The 13,900-nt window shown below is 36.2% G+C and overlaps 2 protein-coding genes across 2 annotated transcripts; one reads left to right on the top strand and one right to left on the bottom strand.

Annotated features, from left to right (window-relative positions):
- The first annotated feature begins 284 nt into the window (after positions 1–284).
- LOC139969230 (lipase member K-like) lies at positions 285–8,844 on the top strand. The gene is made up of 8 exons (XM_071974133.1): positions 285–541; positions 1,056–1,441; positions 2,437–2,545; positions 2,797–3,001; positions 5,607–5,859; positions 6,302–6,532; positions 6,986–7,054; positions 7,648–8,844. Exons 2-8 carry the CDS (start codon positions 1,136–1,138, stop codon positions 7,882–7,884), a joined length of 1,410 nt encoding a protein of 469 aa, XP_071830234.1. The 5' UTR covers positions 285–541; positions 1,056–1,135; the 3' UTR covers positions 7,885–8,844.
- A 359-nt stretch (positions 8,845–9,203) lies between these two features.
- LOC139969239 (histone H2A.V) lies at positions 9,204–13,566 on the bottom strand. The gene is made up of 5 exons (XM_071974146.1): positions 13,484–13,566; positions 13,258–13,335; positions 13,009–13,122; positions 10,806–10,935; positions 9,204–9,778 (listed from the first exon to the last, which is right to left on the bottom strand). The coding sequence occupies exons 1-5, from the start codon at positions 13,484–13,486 to the stop codon at positions 9,717–9,719; spliced, it is 387 nt and encodes a 128-aa protein (XP_071830247.1). The 5' UTR covers positions 13,487–13,566; the 3' UTR covers positions 9,204–9,716.
- Between the last annotated feature and the right edge of the window lie 334 nt (positions 13,567–13,900).

The raw sequence follows: 13,900 nt of genomic DNA, 5'->3' as shown, positions 1-13,900 counted from the left end.
CCGCAAGAGATAGGGATGGTGGGGGGGGGGTTGTCGAACAAACTACTAGTACAGAGACTCCAGATGTAAACTTAAGTTCGAAACTTACAACAGATCTAGACATTTTAGACTATCATTTTGCCTTATATTCAAAATGTTGAGTCTTTTTATCCACAAACTTCATGGAATTCTGGTAATATAAGGAGATTTTTTGTTTCGCTTTACAGTCCAATACACTACAGTCATTTTCTCCTGACAAGCAATACTTTTTACTTATTTATTCGCAATATTTATTTTCCAAAAAAAAAAATTGCCTGATAAAACTACGAAGCCTAGACTAGGCTAGAGTGCTAATTTACAATACGTGTGACATGCACAATTTACCGAAACGTCAGTAGTGTGTAACTGGACTGTTGTCTTTCCTTCACTGCTCAACCACAGCACCATTGCGTAATGTTTGTTTTCAAGATCCTAGCCGGCTTATTGTTATTTTTGTCGACTCACATGAGGTCTTCCATTAATTGGTTGGTGAGATGTCTAAATTGTTAGCTCTTCACTTTGGGTAAGCAACCATTTGGACAGTTATCATCTGTTATGATAAATAACGGTGCAGGAAAGGTTTATTCAGTCAGTAAATTTATTTCAGAAACCATCCAAAAACTTGGCCAATCTGCGTAATTGCTGTCAGAAGTTTCATTGTGACACAAATTGGTGTAGGCGTAGCCTAAGCCTATATGGTCAAGTCCTCCGTCAGCCTTGTTCGAATTAAAGTTTTCTACGTTTAAATGAAAAAAGCTAACTTCAGTTGGGCCTACAATTTAGGCTAGGCCTAGTCCCATAACAAGCCTTCGCGTGCATTTACGTAGCAGATTTGTGTTCTATAACTTCTAGGTACTAACTATAGTAGTAGTAGGCCTAGGCTATCATACTTAGCTACAAGTCATATTTAACTTCACATAGACCTTAGGCCTAGCCAGTGTTCTCCCAACTTTAAACAGTTGATACCTGTTAATGTGATGGTTGAAATGATATGTTGAATGCTGCTGTTAACAAAATTTTTGTTTCCTTTGCTTCAGGGATCTGTGTAGTGCATCATCTACTTACAACACAATTTGTTGTATATTGTACATTAACTTCATCTGTTCCTTGAAGTGAAATGGTGTCTTTCTGCAAATCCACCTTTTTAGATGCTTGCTGGTTGTGGTTGCTCTGTGCCTTGGGTGTCCCTGTCCTGGGAATGAATGACAATATGTTTTTTCCTTGTTCAACTTCATATACTAATCAAACTCAGGATATTTTGCAAGGTTCCAGAGACATCTCTGGCAAAGAATTATTCCAATTTCTTACTAGTAATTGGTTTGTGGAGGGAAAGGATGCTATAAATGGAAGGGGTCTTATGCCAGAGGAAGAATTTAAAGAGCTGCAAGAAACTCTGAAATGTCTTAAACCACAATTAAATACAGTGAGTACTTCATAATTGTTGTCACTATGTAAGGGTCTTTTTCTTTTCTGTTTCAGCTTTAAGTTGCTCAAGTTATTTTCTATTTGTTTAACATTATGGTCAATAGCCTGTACCAGAACTACAAAAATATATGCTTCAACATACAGCTAGTACTAAAACGTAAAGGAATAGATTACCATGTGTAGCATTAGCCTTACTTGGGTCATTAGTCTATGCCACAGCTAAATCCACTTTCACAAGTTGCCTTAGGTTTTAGTCCTTGGAGCGGGGTAATTCATCAATCATCATACTGACTGACTGCAGAAATCACATTTCTTTGAAATTATGGGACAAACTAAAACGAATGACAGCGAATGACAATTGACTTTGTACAGGGTTAATTATCATTTGCGAATGACAGCGAATGAAGGCGAATGACAACGAATGACACCGAATGACAACGAGGGACAGTATTGAGAAGATATAGAATGATTAACGGAGTGGAGTAAATGCGGTTATTGGTTTTCTGCGCAAAAATGATTTGAGGAAAATCGCATATAACGTGGTTGCAGGGTTTTGGTGTAATTTACGGATAGAAACCACAGGGAAAGTTTTTGTGTGAGAATGCGCTTGAGTGCTGTGCTTTTTACCTCTGTAGATTTATAGAGAAAGATAACTGAAGCCGTTTCAAGATTATAGTATTGTTAGTTTCTAACAATTAATATTGGGAAAATGACGTTAAATTTACTTCTTAAAATCAGACTTACAATTTCGCTTACTATAAGGTGCGTTTGTATCTTGTCTGTACTTTAATAGATCTATATACCCACGAAGTCTGAACTGTGATATCCGGTTGAAGCAAATGTCTGTGCTCTCATTACTGTCATTCGTTTTAGTCAAACGCATTTTTTTAGTGTGTACAACATATTGTCATTCGTTATGTGTAACGCAATTGTCATTCGTTTTAGTAACACCCGAAATTATCCGTAAATCTGTCCTCTTTTTGTCTGTTACAGAGTCAGCTTATACAACAACAAGGTTATCCTGTGGAGGAGTACAACATACATACGGAGGATGGGTTTATTTTAGGGGTGCAGCGAATACCTAACGGAAGAAAACAAAGGGGTAAGATTATTGAATTCACCATCTGAATGTAGAGTTCACTGTTTGTTCAGTAAGTAGGAGTGTGGAATGGGGGGGGGGGGTAGTTGTGTTAATTAACTTCAAACTATAAGGGTGGGTGCCACACTTCATACACCATTGCTCAATTGTGGCTGTGACATGGTTGTAGCCTACATGTAATGTTTTCCAGGCAGGATAATTTCTTACATTTGGATTTATTGTTATGAATACATGTTTTTGTTTCCTTTTGTCAGGAGATCATGCCAGACCTGTGGTTATTTTGCAGCATGGCTTATTTGCTTGTTCATCCAACTGGGTCTCTAATCTAGCAAACCAGAGCCTTGCTTTCATTCTAGCAGATGCTGGTTTTGATGTCTGGCTGGGAAATTCTAGAGGAAATACATACAGTAGACATCACGAGACACTCAAGCCTTATCAGAAGCAGTTTTGGTATTGGAGGTATGTGCACCAGACATATTATTGTTAAGTCTTTCAACCAATCCATTTACAATGGGACTTTTTGGAAGTCATTAACAATATAGGTTACGTTATTCAACTTCACTTACCTGCTTTTCTCAAAATATGAACAATTTGTTTGTTGATTTATTTCTTTTAGTTCACTGTGGTGTGGATTATTATCAGCACTACGGTAACATTGCCATACTTTCCTGTGCTATCTGGTCTGTGCTTGGTTAGTAAGGATACTGAAATGTCAGTTAACACTAAAATGTCGATTCAAATATTGTTTAGTTTCTTTGAGCACTAATCAATTTGCATTCAATTTATATACATTAAGAACATAATTCTGTGATTATCCTCATGTACCACTACCTAGTCAAAACTACCCTTCAACACCTCTGATGTAAGTTCAACAGATTGTGGTTAATGCTAATTTGTTCTTTGCATTCATTAGAATTTATTGCATTTGGTAAAATATTAAATATGCTAAGAAAGTGTATTAGTTTTCATCAAGTATAATATTCTATATATTTGTGTTATTCTGCAGCTACTGCTGATCAATGCAATATAGTTGCTTCACAAGCATTCAAGTGTTAATGTTCTAGTGCCTATACACAACAAGCAACCAGGGTGCATGGGGGGAAGGGGGTGGGGTGTTTGGGGTTGTCTGCTTAAATTCTGACTGTCCAACAGAAACTTGTAATATGCACTTGAGTGGTAGCACTGCAACCAGTGCCAAGCTCTGAGGACTACTGTACCAAGTGTACTACAGCTCAGCATAGTTTTGTTAGTTTTATGGTGATGTTTGTTATTTATGGTGGATTATATTCTGGTTATTGACAACTGTCCCATAAAGAGAAGATTACTGGCATGGTGCTACTGATAAGAGTGTTTATATTACAGCTAGAACTGTTTGGATTAGTTAGTCATTTTAAATTTACTCGTGACAAAGCCACCAAACACATGGCTTTGTCTTACCGGCCTTGAACTGGTAGGAGGCTTCTGCATGTCAAGTATTAAAATGGTCATTAACAAGATTTATACCTCTTCAAAACATTTTCACATTTTTATTGGAATATCTATTCAAAAATAACTGTTCCTAGACATTTTTACCCAATAATTGTTTGAGAAATGCTGTTTTAATCATAATTACTGAACAGTGTGAACCTTGCTGACATTCACAGTTTCTTGAAGGTCTTCATAAAGAATATTCAAATTCTAGATCCCATTTCCAATAGTTAATTAACTTTGGATCATTCAGCTCACACATTTTTTGCACAAACACACTGTTTTCTGTTATGTCAGTATGTTGTTCAACATTGTTCATGTTTGTGCAGAGGAATCTATGTGATGGTGATGGGGTGTGTATGTGTGTGTTCTTGACACTTGCTCGTAAACGCTCTAACTTCCAAAGGACAACTGGGTTACATTTCATTATTGGAGATTCCCCTTAGGTAGAACTGGTTTGGGATTGTTGTTGGTATTGGTCAAAGGTCATTTAAGGTCAGTCAAAGTCTATAAAGTTGTTCACACAATATCTCAGGAAGTGGAAGTCGCAGGAAGTTGAAACTGGTGTGTAGCTTGCCGTTGGTGAGTAGATGATCTGTAGTGGTTTTCATGAATGTGGAAGGACATTTGCGGTCAAAAAATCTTGTTAACATGATACCCCAAGGAAGGTCGCCTATGCAGTTCTTGTATTTGGCATATTGATTTCCTGAAATTAGTTCAGCAATCCCTATTGTTTGTGGTGGAGGTCAAAGGTCATTTGGGGTCAGCAGACGGCAAAATGTGAGTACATCAAAATTGCTATATCTCCAGAACATGACAGGAGCTCATTTATGCATGGTATGTTAGCCTGGTGTATTGTATAGTTTGCACGCAATTTGATGTAGGTCAAAGTTCATTTAAGGTCACCAGGTGTGAAAACTTGAATTAGATGTAAATATGATATTTCCAGATAGAAAACTGTGGTAGCTGGTATATATGGCTATGCACAATATCTGAAACAGCTCTGAATTTTTAATATTAAAGAACTCATGAAGTAATCTGACAGAAGACTTTACTGTAAGACAATACAATTGCACCTATCATTGCTTGGTATTCCTATCATTGCTTGGTATTCCTATCATATGCTTGGTATTCCACAAGGACATTTAGTGACATATTGTCCAAACTTCTGCCCAAATATGATGCTGCTGGACTGTCATTTGAAGTCTCAACCATTCCTGATCAATGGTCTTTCTATGTCAGGATTTGACCTTTCCCCTTTTAAGTGGCTGAGTGGGTTACTGTTATCTGTCATCAACTTTCAGAAGGGTAATGCCTTTGCAATGATCAAGTTATCTGGTATAATGTTCTGGTACTGTTCTTCAGGACACATTTACCTCAGTTGCTCTATCAATCAGGTGGCTCCATATACAGTATAAACTTATAATGCAAGGAATCTTAGCCTGCTGGCATTCTGGTTTGAAAGGGGGTGGGGGGGGGGGGAAGAAAGCAACGTACTCTGGTCTACCCTTTGTTAAACTGAAATTAGTGTCAAACTTTAAGGTATATCAAATAACCTTCATTGAAATTGTAACATTTATCTCTTCCATACATTTAGTTGGGATGAGATGGGAAAATATGATCTACCAGCGTTAATTGATTACACCCTGAAGGTGACCAATCAGGAACAAGTCTACTATGTCGGACATTCTCAAGGAACCACTCAGGCATTTGCAGAGCTCTCACAGAACAACAATACCATATCTGACAAGATTAAATTATTTGTCGCTCTGGCACCAGTGGCCAAGGTGGCAAATATCTACGGAGTCTTCCGTAGTATTTCTACAAGCTCTTTTTGTTGCTTTACTAAGGTAAGAGCAAGTTTATATCCACCAATTTTTTTTTTCCATTTTCCTTGGCTAGTAAACCCCTGTTATTTAACATTGTTTAGTATAAAGCAAGCCCCACACTGAAGAACACTGAAAAGGATGCATTGCTAATTGACTGTGACCTAGTATGGTATGTTAGTCAACACACAAAGTCATACAACTTATGACTTAGCACTGCACCCCTGATGAATACATAGTGTCTGTGTGGATAACATGTCAATTAATATTAGTTTGCCTTCTGTATGTTCATTGAGTAACATACCAATAAATGAAATGAAATAAAAGTATTGCAACAAATATTCTTCCGTACCATATCCTGAACGGCTATCTTCAGCAAGTTGACCCAAACTTGCTTGGTAGTTGTAAGCATTTGCAGAATATATCCTGACCAGTAATATGTTGTGCTTCTTGTTACATTTTCAAGGATGTTTTGTCAGCTCTACACCAGTATGAGTTCCTGGAGAAGACCTTCATCTTGAATACTCTTGCAGCAGAGACTGTGTGTGGTGATCCTCATACTGCTGGTATATGTGTCTTCTTTTTAGAGGTTTTTGGAGGGTTTTCTTCATCAAATATTAACAGGACTAGAGTACCAGTTTACATTGGAAATAATCCTGCTGGGACATCAATCTTTGATGTTGAACATTATTGTCAGGTTTGTAAAAGTCATTCTGTCTGTAAATGTTGTGGAACTTTTTTCATTAATATTCCCTTTAAACTGTTTTTGAGTAGATATTTTGCCCAACCTATCAAGTATTGCTCAACTACACAATCTTTTAGAAAGTTTGTAAAGATAGTTTAAATCAAAGCACCATAAAATTGTTCTTTAGTATTTATAATTTTATGGTGATTTTAACTATCTTTACAAACTTTCTAAAAGTCAAGGTATTATTCTATGAGTTGGGTTTATATCTAGTACATCTCTCAGAGATTATAACAGAGAGAGTATGTAATTGTGCCTCAAGCTGCTAATACAAACAAGTATACAAGTTCAGAAGCCTTCTTTATTTGAAAGATGCTGCCTGAGAAGATAGAAGTTAACTTGAGGTTCATTACTTTGTGCTGTTTCATTCATTATTGAGTAAGAAGTTTTTATGATTTATTGCAGATGGTGCTCTCAGATCACTTCCAGATGTACAACTACGGTGCCGAGGAGAACCTCAAGAGATATGGGCAAGTGAGTAGTATACCCCTTAACAAGAAGACTTATGAGAACAAGATGCACTAAGAGGTGTGGGAATTAGAACTAGGTACTTGTGTGAAGCTGATAAAAAGGCGAATTCAGATAGATATGAACAGACACACTTCAGAACAGTTGTGTGGAAATTTGAACCTGGTTAGAAATTTAAAAGAGATATGAACAGTATATAGTTCAGAGGGGTTGATTGGAACTTTGGGTGGTCATGGTACCCAACTAAACTTTTCTTGTAAAGTGTACCATTTGTCCGGACTAGCTAAAAATACAGAAATTTTATGTACTAAGTTTAATTTTAAATATTAAAGTTTTGTACTTCCACCCCGATACTAATAAAATAGTAAAGAAGGATACATCCTGATCAATTCAGGTAATTATTAACCTATTAATATTTGGTACCCTTATCATGTAATATTAAATTTGTCCATGAAGGCCTTAGTAATGATTTGCAATGTTTGAACCCATGAGTTTGTACCACATGAATCACCATAGGACACAAATGGCCACCACAGGCTTGCTTTCCATATGGACATTCAGATATGCTGAAATTTTCTTCCATATACCCTTTTTTGCAGCTTATCCCACCAATGTACCACCCTAAGAACATTGACATGCCAGTCGCATTTTTTTCTGGTGGACAAGACAAATTAGCCGATGTCAAAGATGTTAACTGGATTCGTAAGCAGCTTGGTGACAATTTAGTTTATGATAAGTTTATACCATCTTATGGTCATTTAGACTTTATTCTTGGCTTGGATGCTGCAGTTGAAATATATGATGATGTGGTGAAGCTCTTTAAGAATTTTGGATAAGAATTATTAAGATTATTGGATAAGATTAAGAATATTTGGATAAGAGTTATTAAGATTATTTTAGAAATATAAAAGTGCTATTTTGTAATAAGAACATTGTTTTTACCTTATTTATACCTGCAATAACACTGAAGATGAGCCGAGATACTTCTTTCATATATCTATATAAATTCAAGAGAAAACTGAAATAGAATTTCACTGCAAGAAACCTGGCAGCAGTCTATAATGTGGAGATGTGTAAATAATGTTCGAATCTTTGTTAAGTACTATCATGAAAGTATGAATGATGTTTGTAACCATTGTCAGGGCAAATGTTTAATGGTCGTCCATGACAACCAAATTTCTGTCCATGACAACCAACATCAGCTAATTGTTTGTATCAAATTAAGTTTGGTTTTTAACAAAATACCCCAAATTAGTCAGATCAGAAAGTGATATTACCCTCTGCATATATTTTGAGTTACTGATGTAAAACAGAAATCTTTCAGTAGATCTAACATCAATGCAGTTTTGGCCCAAAGCTGGTGTTTTATTCACCAAACACATCCCTTATACAGTTAACATATTGGTCATTATTCATTTTTTTTTTGCTAAGCCTATATAAGTACCAAATGATTCTCCATATTAGAAACATGAGATACCCACATTTTATGCAAGGAACAAAATGATTTTAACATATATGTGGTATACTAACAGGATTTACTAAAGTTCATTAATATTGCTTGTTTACACATAACCAGAAAAGTTTCAAAGGGTAGGGCACAGTAACACCTCAGGAAAGAAGTCAGCAAAACTCTATGCTACCCAACAATTCTTGACATAAATGAATGACACTTTATATGCATTCTTGTTAATTTTGCAATTTTTTTACTTCTTTCATAACACATCATGACCTTGAGTCAGCTGATCATTCCTGTATTGACGTTCTGAATAACTATATTATACGATGCTTTTTAAGAATCTCACTTGTAGTTTGTCATTTGCTTCTGTACTTTTATCCTTTTATCCTTAAATATTTTGAATCTTTGCTATTTTATTTGTGCCTATAAAAGTATTGTTACTGAAACAATGCCAGTAGCAAGTACTGTTGACAGCACTGACATAACTTGAACATACATTGCCTTGCAACAATTGGAATATGAATTTACTGTTTTGAGAATATTTACCATTTCTTATCATGAAAGGTGAATGATAGCACCATGTTGCTTTTCTTTTCCTTTGCTGGTCCACCTCCATTTCACATTATATTGTAACAGTATTAAGATAAATTCTACGTCATCATGCACTATCAAACCAAAATAACCATATGAAGACATGAATAATGTTTTACATATGTTCCACTTTATTCATCTGCTGACACATCAAAACAAACGTCCAAGTGAAAAAGTTTTAAAATGAATTGTAAAAGTATGTATGTACAGATTTTGATGAGACAGACCTTAAGGTTGGTAGTGCTGTGGCAAAATGTTAGAGGTTACCTACCAGTCATTCTAACTTAAACGGTGAAACAAACTGTGTGAGGAGGGAAATATCCTGCAATCTTGGGTGGTGGGACACATCACACTATATGTGAAATGGGTTTTGCACTTGGTTTGTCAATAATGGTGATCTACACAAGTCTTTTAAACACTAATGAAGAAACCCATTTTTCCATTCCAAGATGCTCCCTTAAGGCTGACATCATTTCTACAGTTCTTCTGATCCAAAAAGTGACAAAAAGGAGAGGAAAACAACACTAAAGCTACATTCACAGCCAATTACAATAATTACTAATTTTGAAGAAAAGTAAAAAAAGAAACAGTGCTTGATATTTGCAGGGCAAAAAAACTGGATTATGTAGCCTTCTGAGATCCTTTCTTGCCGATGAGTGACTTGTGGATATGAGGAATGACACCTGTGGATAAAACAAACAAATGCAATAAATGGTTAATGAAAATGAAACGTTCAATTTGAACGACTTTTAAATTTGAAATTTGAGTTCACACATATGATAGCCTATACCACAAACTTCGCTATCTCTAAATGGGAAAGTAGCGTTACAAGAAGTTGCATACTTTGGTTTCATTGAGCACTACAGATGCAAGAATGTCTGCAGACAATGGATAAGGGAGTATTAGCCTATAAAATCACTGGAAATTTGGACAAGCATCATTGACTAATTTTAGCATGAAAATATTGAGATGGAAATGTTGTTAACCCTGTACCTTGTGGTTGATTGTTATGATTTTTTTTTCAAAAAAAATCAATCATCCTAAGATTGTGAGAAATTTTGGTTATTTTCTGAAGAAGTTGTGGATTTTTTGAAAGGAGAAAGCAGGATGTTCATTCAAAACCAAATCTTGTTTTGCATAGGCCTAATTGTGAGTGTGTGTACTTGGGGTATGTTCTGTAATAACAATTAAGTTTGCATCAGCCGGACACAAGCCATTGGAAGATATTGCGCCCCTGACTAAAACTTTGCATCCTGGACGCGGAATCCTGCGTTTGTAACTTTGCTGCAGTCCCATGAACACATTCAGTACAGCATGAGCATTACATTCAAAATATGTTGACCCCATGAGAAACTTGTGACCTTTCGATACTTGATATTCCCACAACAGCTGCACTTACCTTAAGAGTACAGCTAGAATATACTGCATTGCTCAATCCTCAACCAGGGATTAAGTACAGGTATGCATAATGCAATACACTGTAGTAACCTATGTGGATATGTTCATACATCCACTGTTGAGTGCGTGCAGCTAACAACAGCTACCCAATCTCTTGCATAGAAAAGATTGGGCTTTACATGTTATAAGACCTTCCAGTACTCGCACAAATGACCAGTATCCACTTCCTCTGAGCATGAAAGTTCTACAGTTAATGACAGCATGGACTATACCAAGTTGTTAAAACCACCACTGAAAGGGATAAATACTCACCACCACCAGCAATTGTTGCCTTAATTAAAGAGTCCAACTCTTCATCACCCCTGATGGCTAGTTGCAGATGCCTGGGTGTAATACGCTTCACTTTCAGATCCTTACTAGCATTGCCCGCCAACTCAAGAACCTGGAACAAAGATATGTTATAAAGTCAAATGAAACCTTAAATTAACATTGCTACATCTTTAAAAAACAAAATCTCTTCAACAGCATGGCCGATTTAGTTCATACGGGGTATGGTGATGTAACTACGCACAAAGTTTATGCTCTTTGCAACAACTCATTAATATTCATGAGTTGGTGAGGTTGAAGGGAGAATAGTCAAAACCAGTTTGTAAACACGATATCTCATCAACACAATTGAATCCATGTCATACTTGAAGAGAGATGCCCTATGATTTAATTGGTAAAGGTGTCAAAGTTTGAGAACCTTTTAAAAGAAATTTTTTCTGTCAATTCTCCAATGGTATGATTTTATTGGTGAACATAGTCTGGTCAAGTTAAGTTCAGTTTTTGCGAAGGGGCTTTATCTGTCTGTAACAGAACATACACTTGTCCAGGAAAGTTCAAGAAAAGTTTATATGTAGTATTGCTTTAAGCACACTCAAGTGGCCATTATCAATCCTCAAGGGGTAAATAGGTTATCTCAAATGGGGGGGAAAATTGGATCAATTGGTCAAAAGGTTATATCAACTGGACCCGCCATGGCAATTGGTTTTGTGATTTATACCAGATGGCTAAATGTTGTCAAAATATTTTCCTCTGTGCAGTTAAACAATCTCTTGTAGGCTCCCAGTCTATGATAAGAAATCTTAAAGGGATTTGCATTAGAACTGGAATAAATATTCTATACTGTAAAATCTGTACCAGTGAATTAAATGGTTACTTAATGCTTTGTCAATATGATACCTGATTCCTTTATCTTTAAACTTTATATTGATACATTAGTCGATAGATAATCCTCTTCATTTTGGTGTGAACAAGTTCATGTATATTAACATGTATGGCTCACCACTATCAATATGTTTAAGGCATAGTACCGCTAAAAATTTTCTTTGTCTTGTCTTCAATGCAAGATAAGATGTCAAATATCCACTATCATGCCCTACAGCTGTTCTTAGACAAAGCCAAACTTCTAAGTTAGACAATGCCAAACTTTGAGGCATTCAAAATCTAAGTTAGTCTGTTACTATTGTAAGCAATCACACAGATTACACAGGATTAAATGTCAGTTAAGTGAGTTTTAAACCACAGTGCTTTCACAAAAATCAACCAGCCTAGCATTGATACAAGCAAAGGAAAAACAAATTCTGCATGTTTTAGCACTGTTGCAAAATGTTTTAACAATTAATGATCATAACAAAAGCAAATTTGAACACTTTTGCAAGAGTGGAGAAATTTCATTCACTTAGCAAGTAAAAATCTTCTGATGAAGGTAGGGAAATTTCATTTTTTCAGCAAGTACAAATCTTCTGATGTGAAGTCTGATCAAATTTTTGAATGAATAACAAAGTTGGGGGATAATAGTAAACTACAAAGTAATATCTGACTGTCATTAATGGTTTTCTGTAAACAATTGTGCTCTTAACATCCCTAAATAACTGTATATACCATCATATAAAACTAGCTACTTGTGGAGGTTCATCTTCAGCTTTCATAAAAGTATAACTTGACTAATAATGAACTGTTTCAACTCAACTGTGGGGAAAAGCAGGCCTTAATGCAGTATTCATTCAGCCTTACCGACAAAGTTATAGGTTACAGGTATAGCAGTGTTAGGCAAGGTGAATTCAGCCTCAACTATGTTACTTGCAAAGTTGCAAAGCAAACACCACATTAAATGCCATCATGCAGGCAGCAGGCCTGGACTTGGTAGAATCATGTAAATTCAGATCATGACCAAGGAGAATGAAACAAACCTTGGTGAGTAGCCATAGCCAAACAAAGCAATAACATGTAACGCTAGGCTTATGCTTAGTGTAGTACTAGTAGTAGCATAGGCTCTTGTTGACAACATCAACTATAATCTCTAGTCTACACTGAGTTAGACTACTCACGCACTAAGCCTATACTAGCAATTATGGCGGGACATTCAAACCCGCGTATACACAAAGCATATTATGACGGCTTCCTTTGATCAAATTAACATCAAAATTGACGAAAAGGTAAAGGATAAAATTTTCAACACATTCATTCTTACCTCAGCAGTTAAATATTCGAGTATCGCAGCGGAATATACAGCAGCAGTAGCACCGACTCTTCCATGACTGGTAGTACGGGTTTTCAGATGCCTATGAATACGACCCACTGGAAACTGGGGATAAGATAATTACGACAGACTACTATTTTGATCGAAAAATGGACACATTGACAACGTAAATGACTACGAACATGTCAGAATTAACAACTTTATTAACTCTACGCCTTTGCAATCGTCTGTGAAACTTACCTGGAGTCCAGCTCGGGTCGACCTAGACACAGCCTTTGCTTTCGCCTTTCCAGAATCTTTTCCTGCTTTACCTCCGGCCTAAAGGTATAAAATATAATAAACCTGTGGTTAAATAACGTTCAACGTGAAACAAATCATTCATTGAGAATTTAATTACATATGATGGCACATTTACAGAACAGGATGGCGCTTACTGAGGAATATTTTTTAGGATTATTTTACTCACCATTTTGATAGGATCTATGAGCACTTGTTAACGTTGCTAGAGAAGGCGCGTAACAGTGAAGTAACGCTAACGATCATTGTGTGTATTTCTTCGGTACATCAGATCACATGACAATTTCAGCCAATCACATTGCATACTGTCCAAATAGAGGGCGTTAGAGCTCATTAAGGTTTTTTTTTTTTGTCATATTACAGAAAGCTGATGTGTTAGGACGCTAACAACAATGAATGGGTCTTTTTGGACACTCAAGTAACGCGAACTTGATAACAATAGCTATAGATGTGACCAAATGGTAATCCGCCATTTACCTTCTAAGCAAGGCGCGAAAATGTTGATAGTCACGCATGTAAGACCCTTCTTCCTCAGAGTCATGGTAAGACCAACACAAACAGCTTATAATCCTTTGTTAGGAAAGTA

The sequence above is a fragment of the Apostichopus japonicus genome, chromosome 6 (genome assembly GCF_037975245.1).
Source record: "Apostichopus japonicus isolate 1M-3 chromosome 6, ASM3797524v1, whole genome shotgun sequence".
NCBI classification, from domain to species: Eukaryota; Metazoa; Echinodermata; class Holothuroidea; order Aspidochirotida; family Stichopodidae; genus Apostichopus; species Apostichopus japonicus.
The sequence above is the reverse complement of the archived record's forward strand: the minus strand, read 5'-3'. Positions and strand labels throughout refer to the sequence as shown.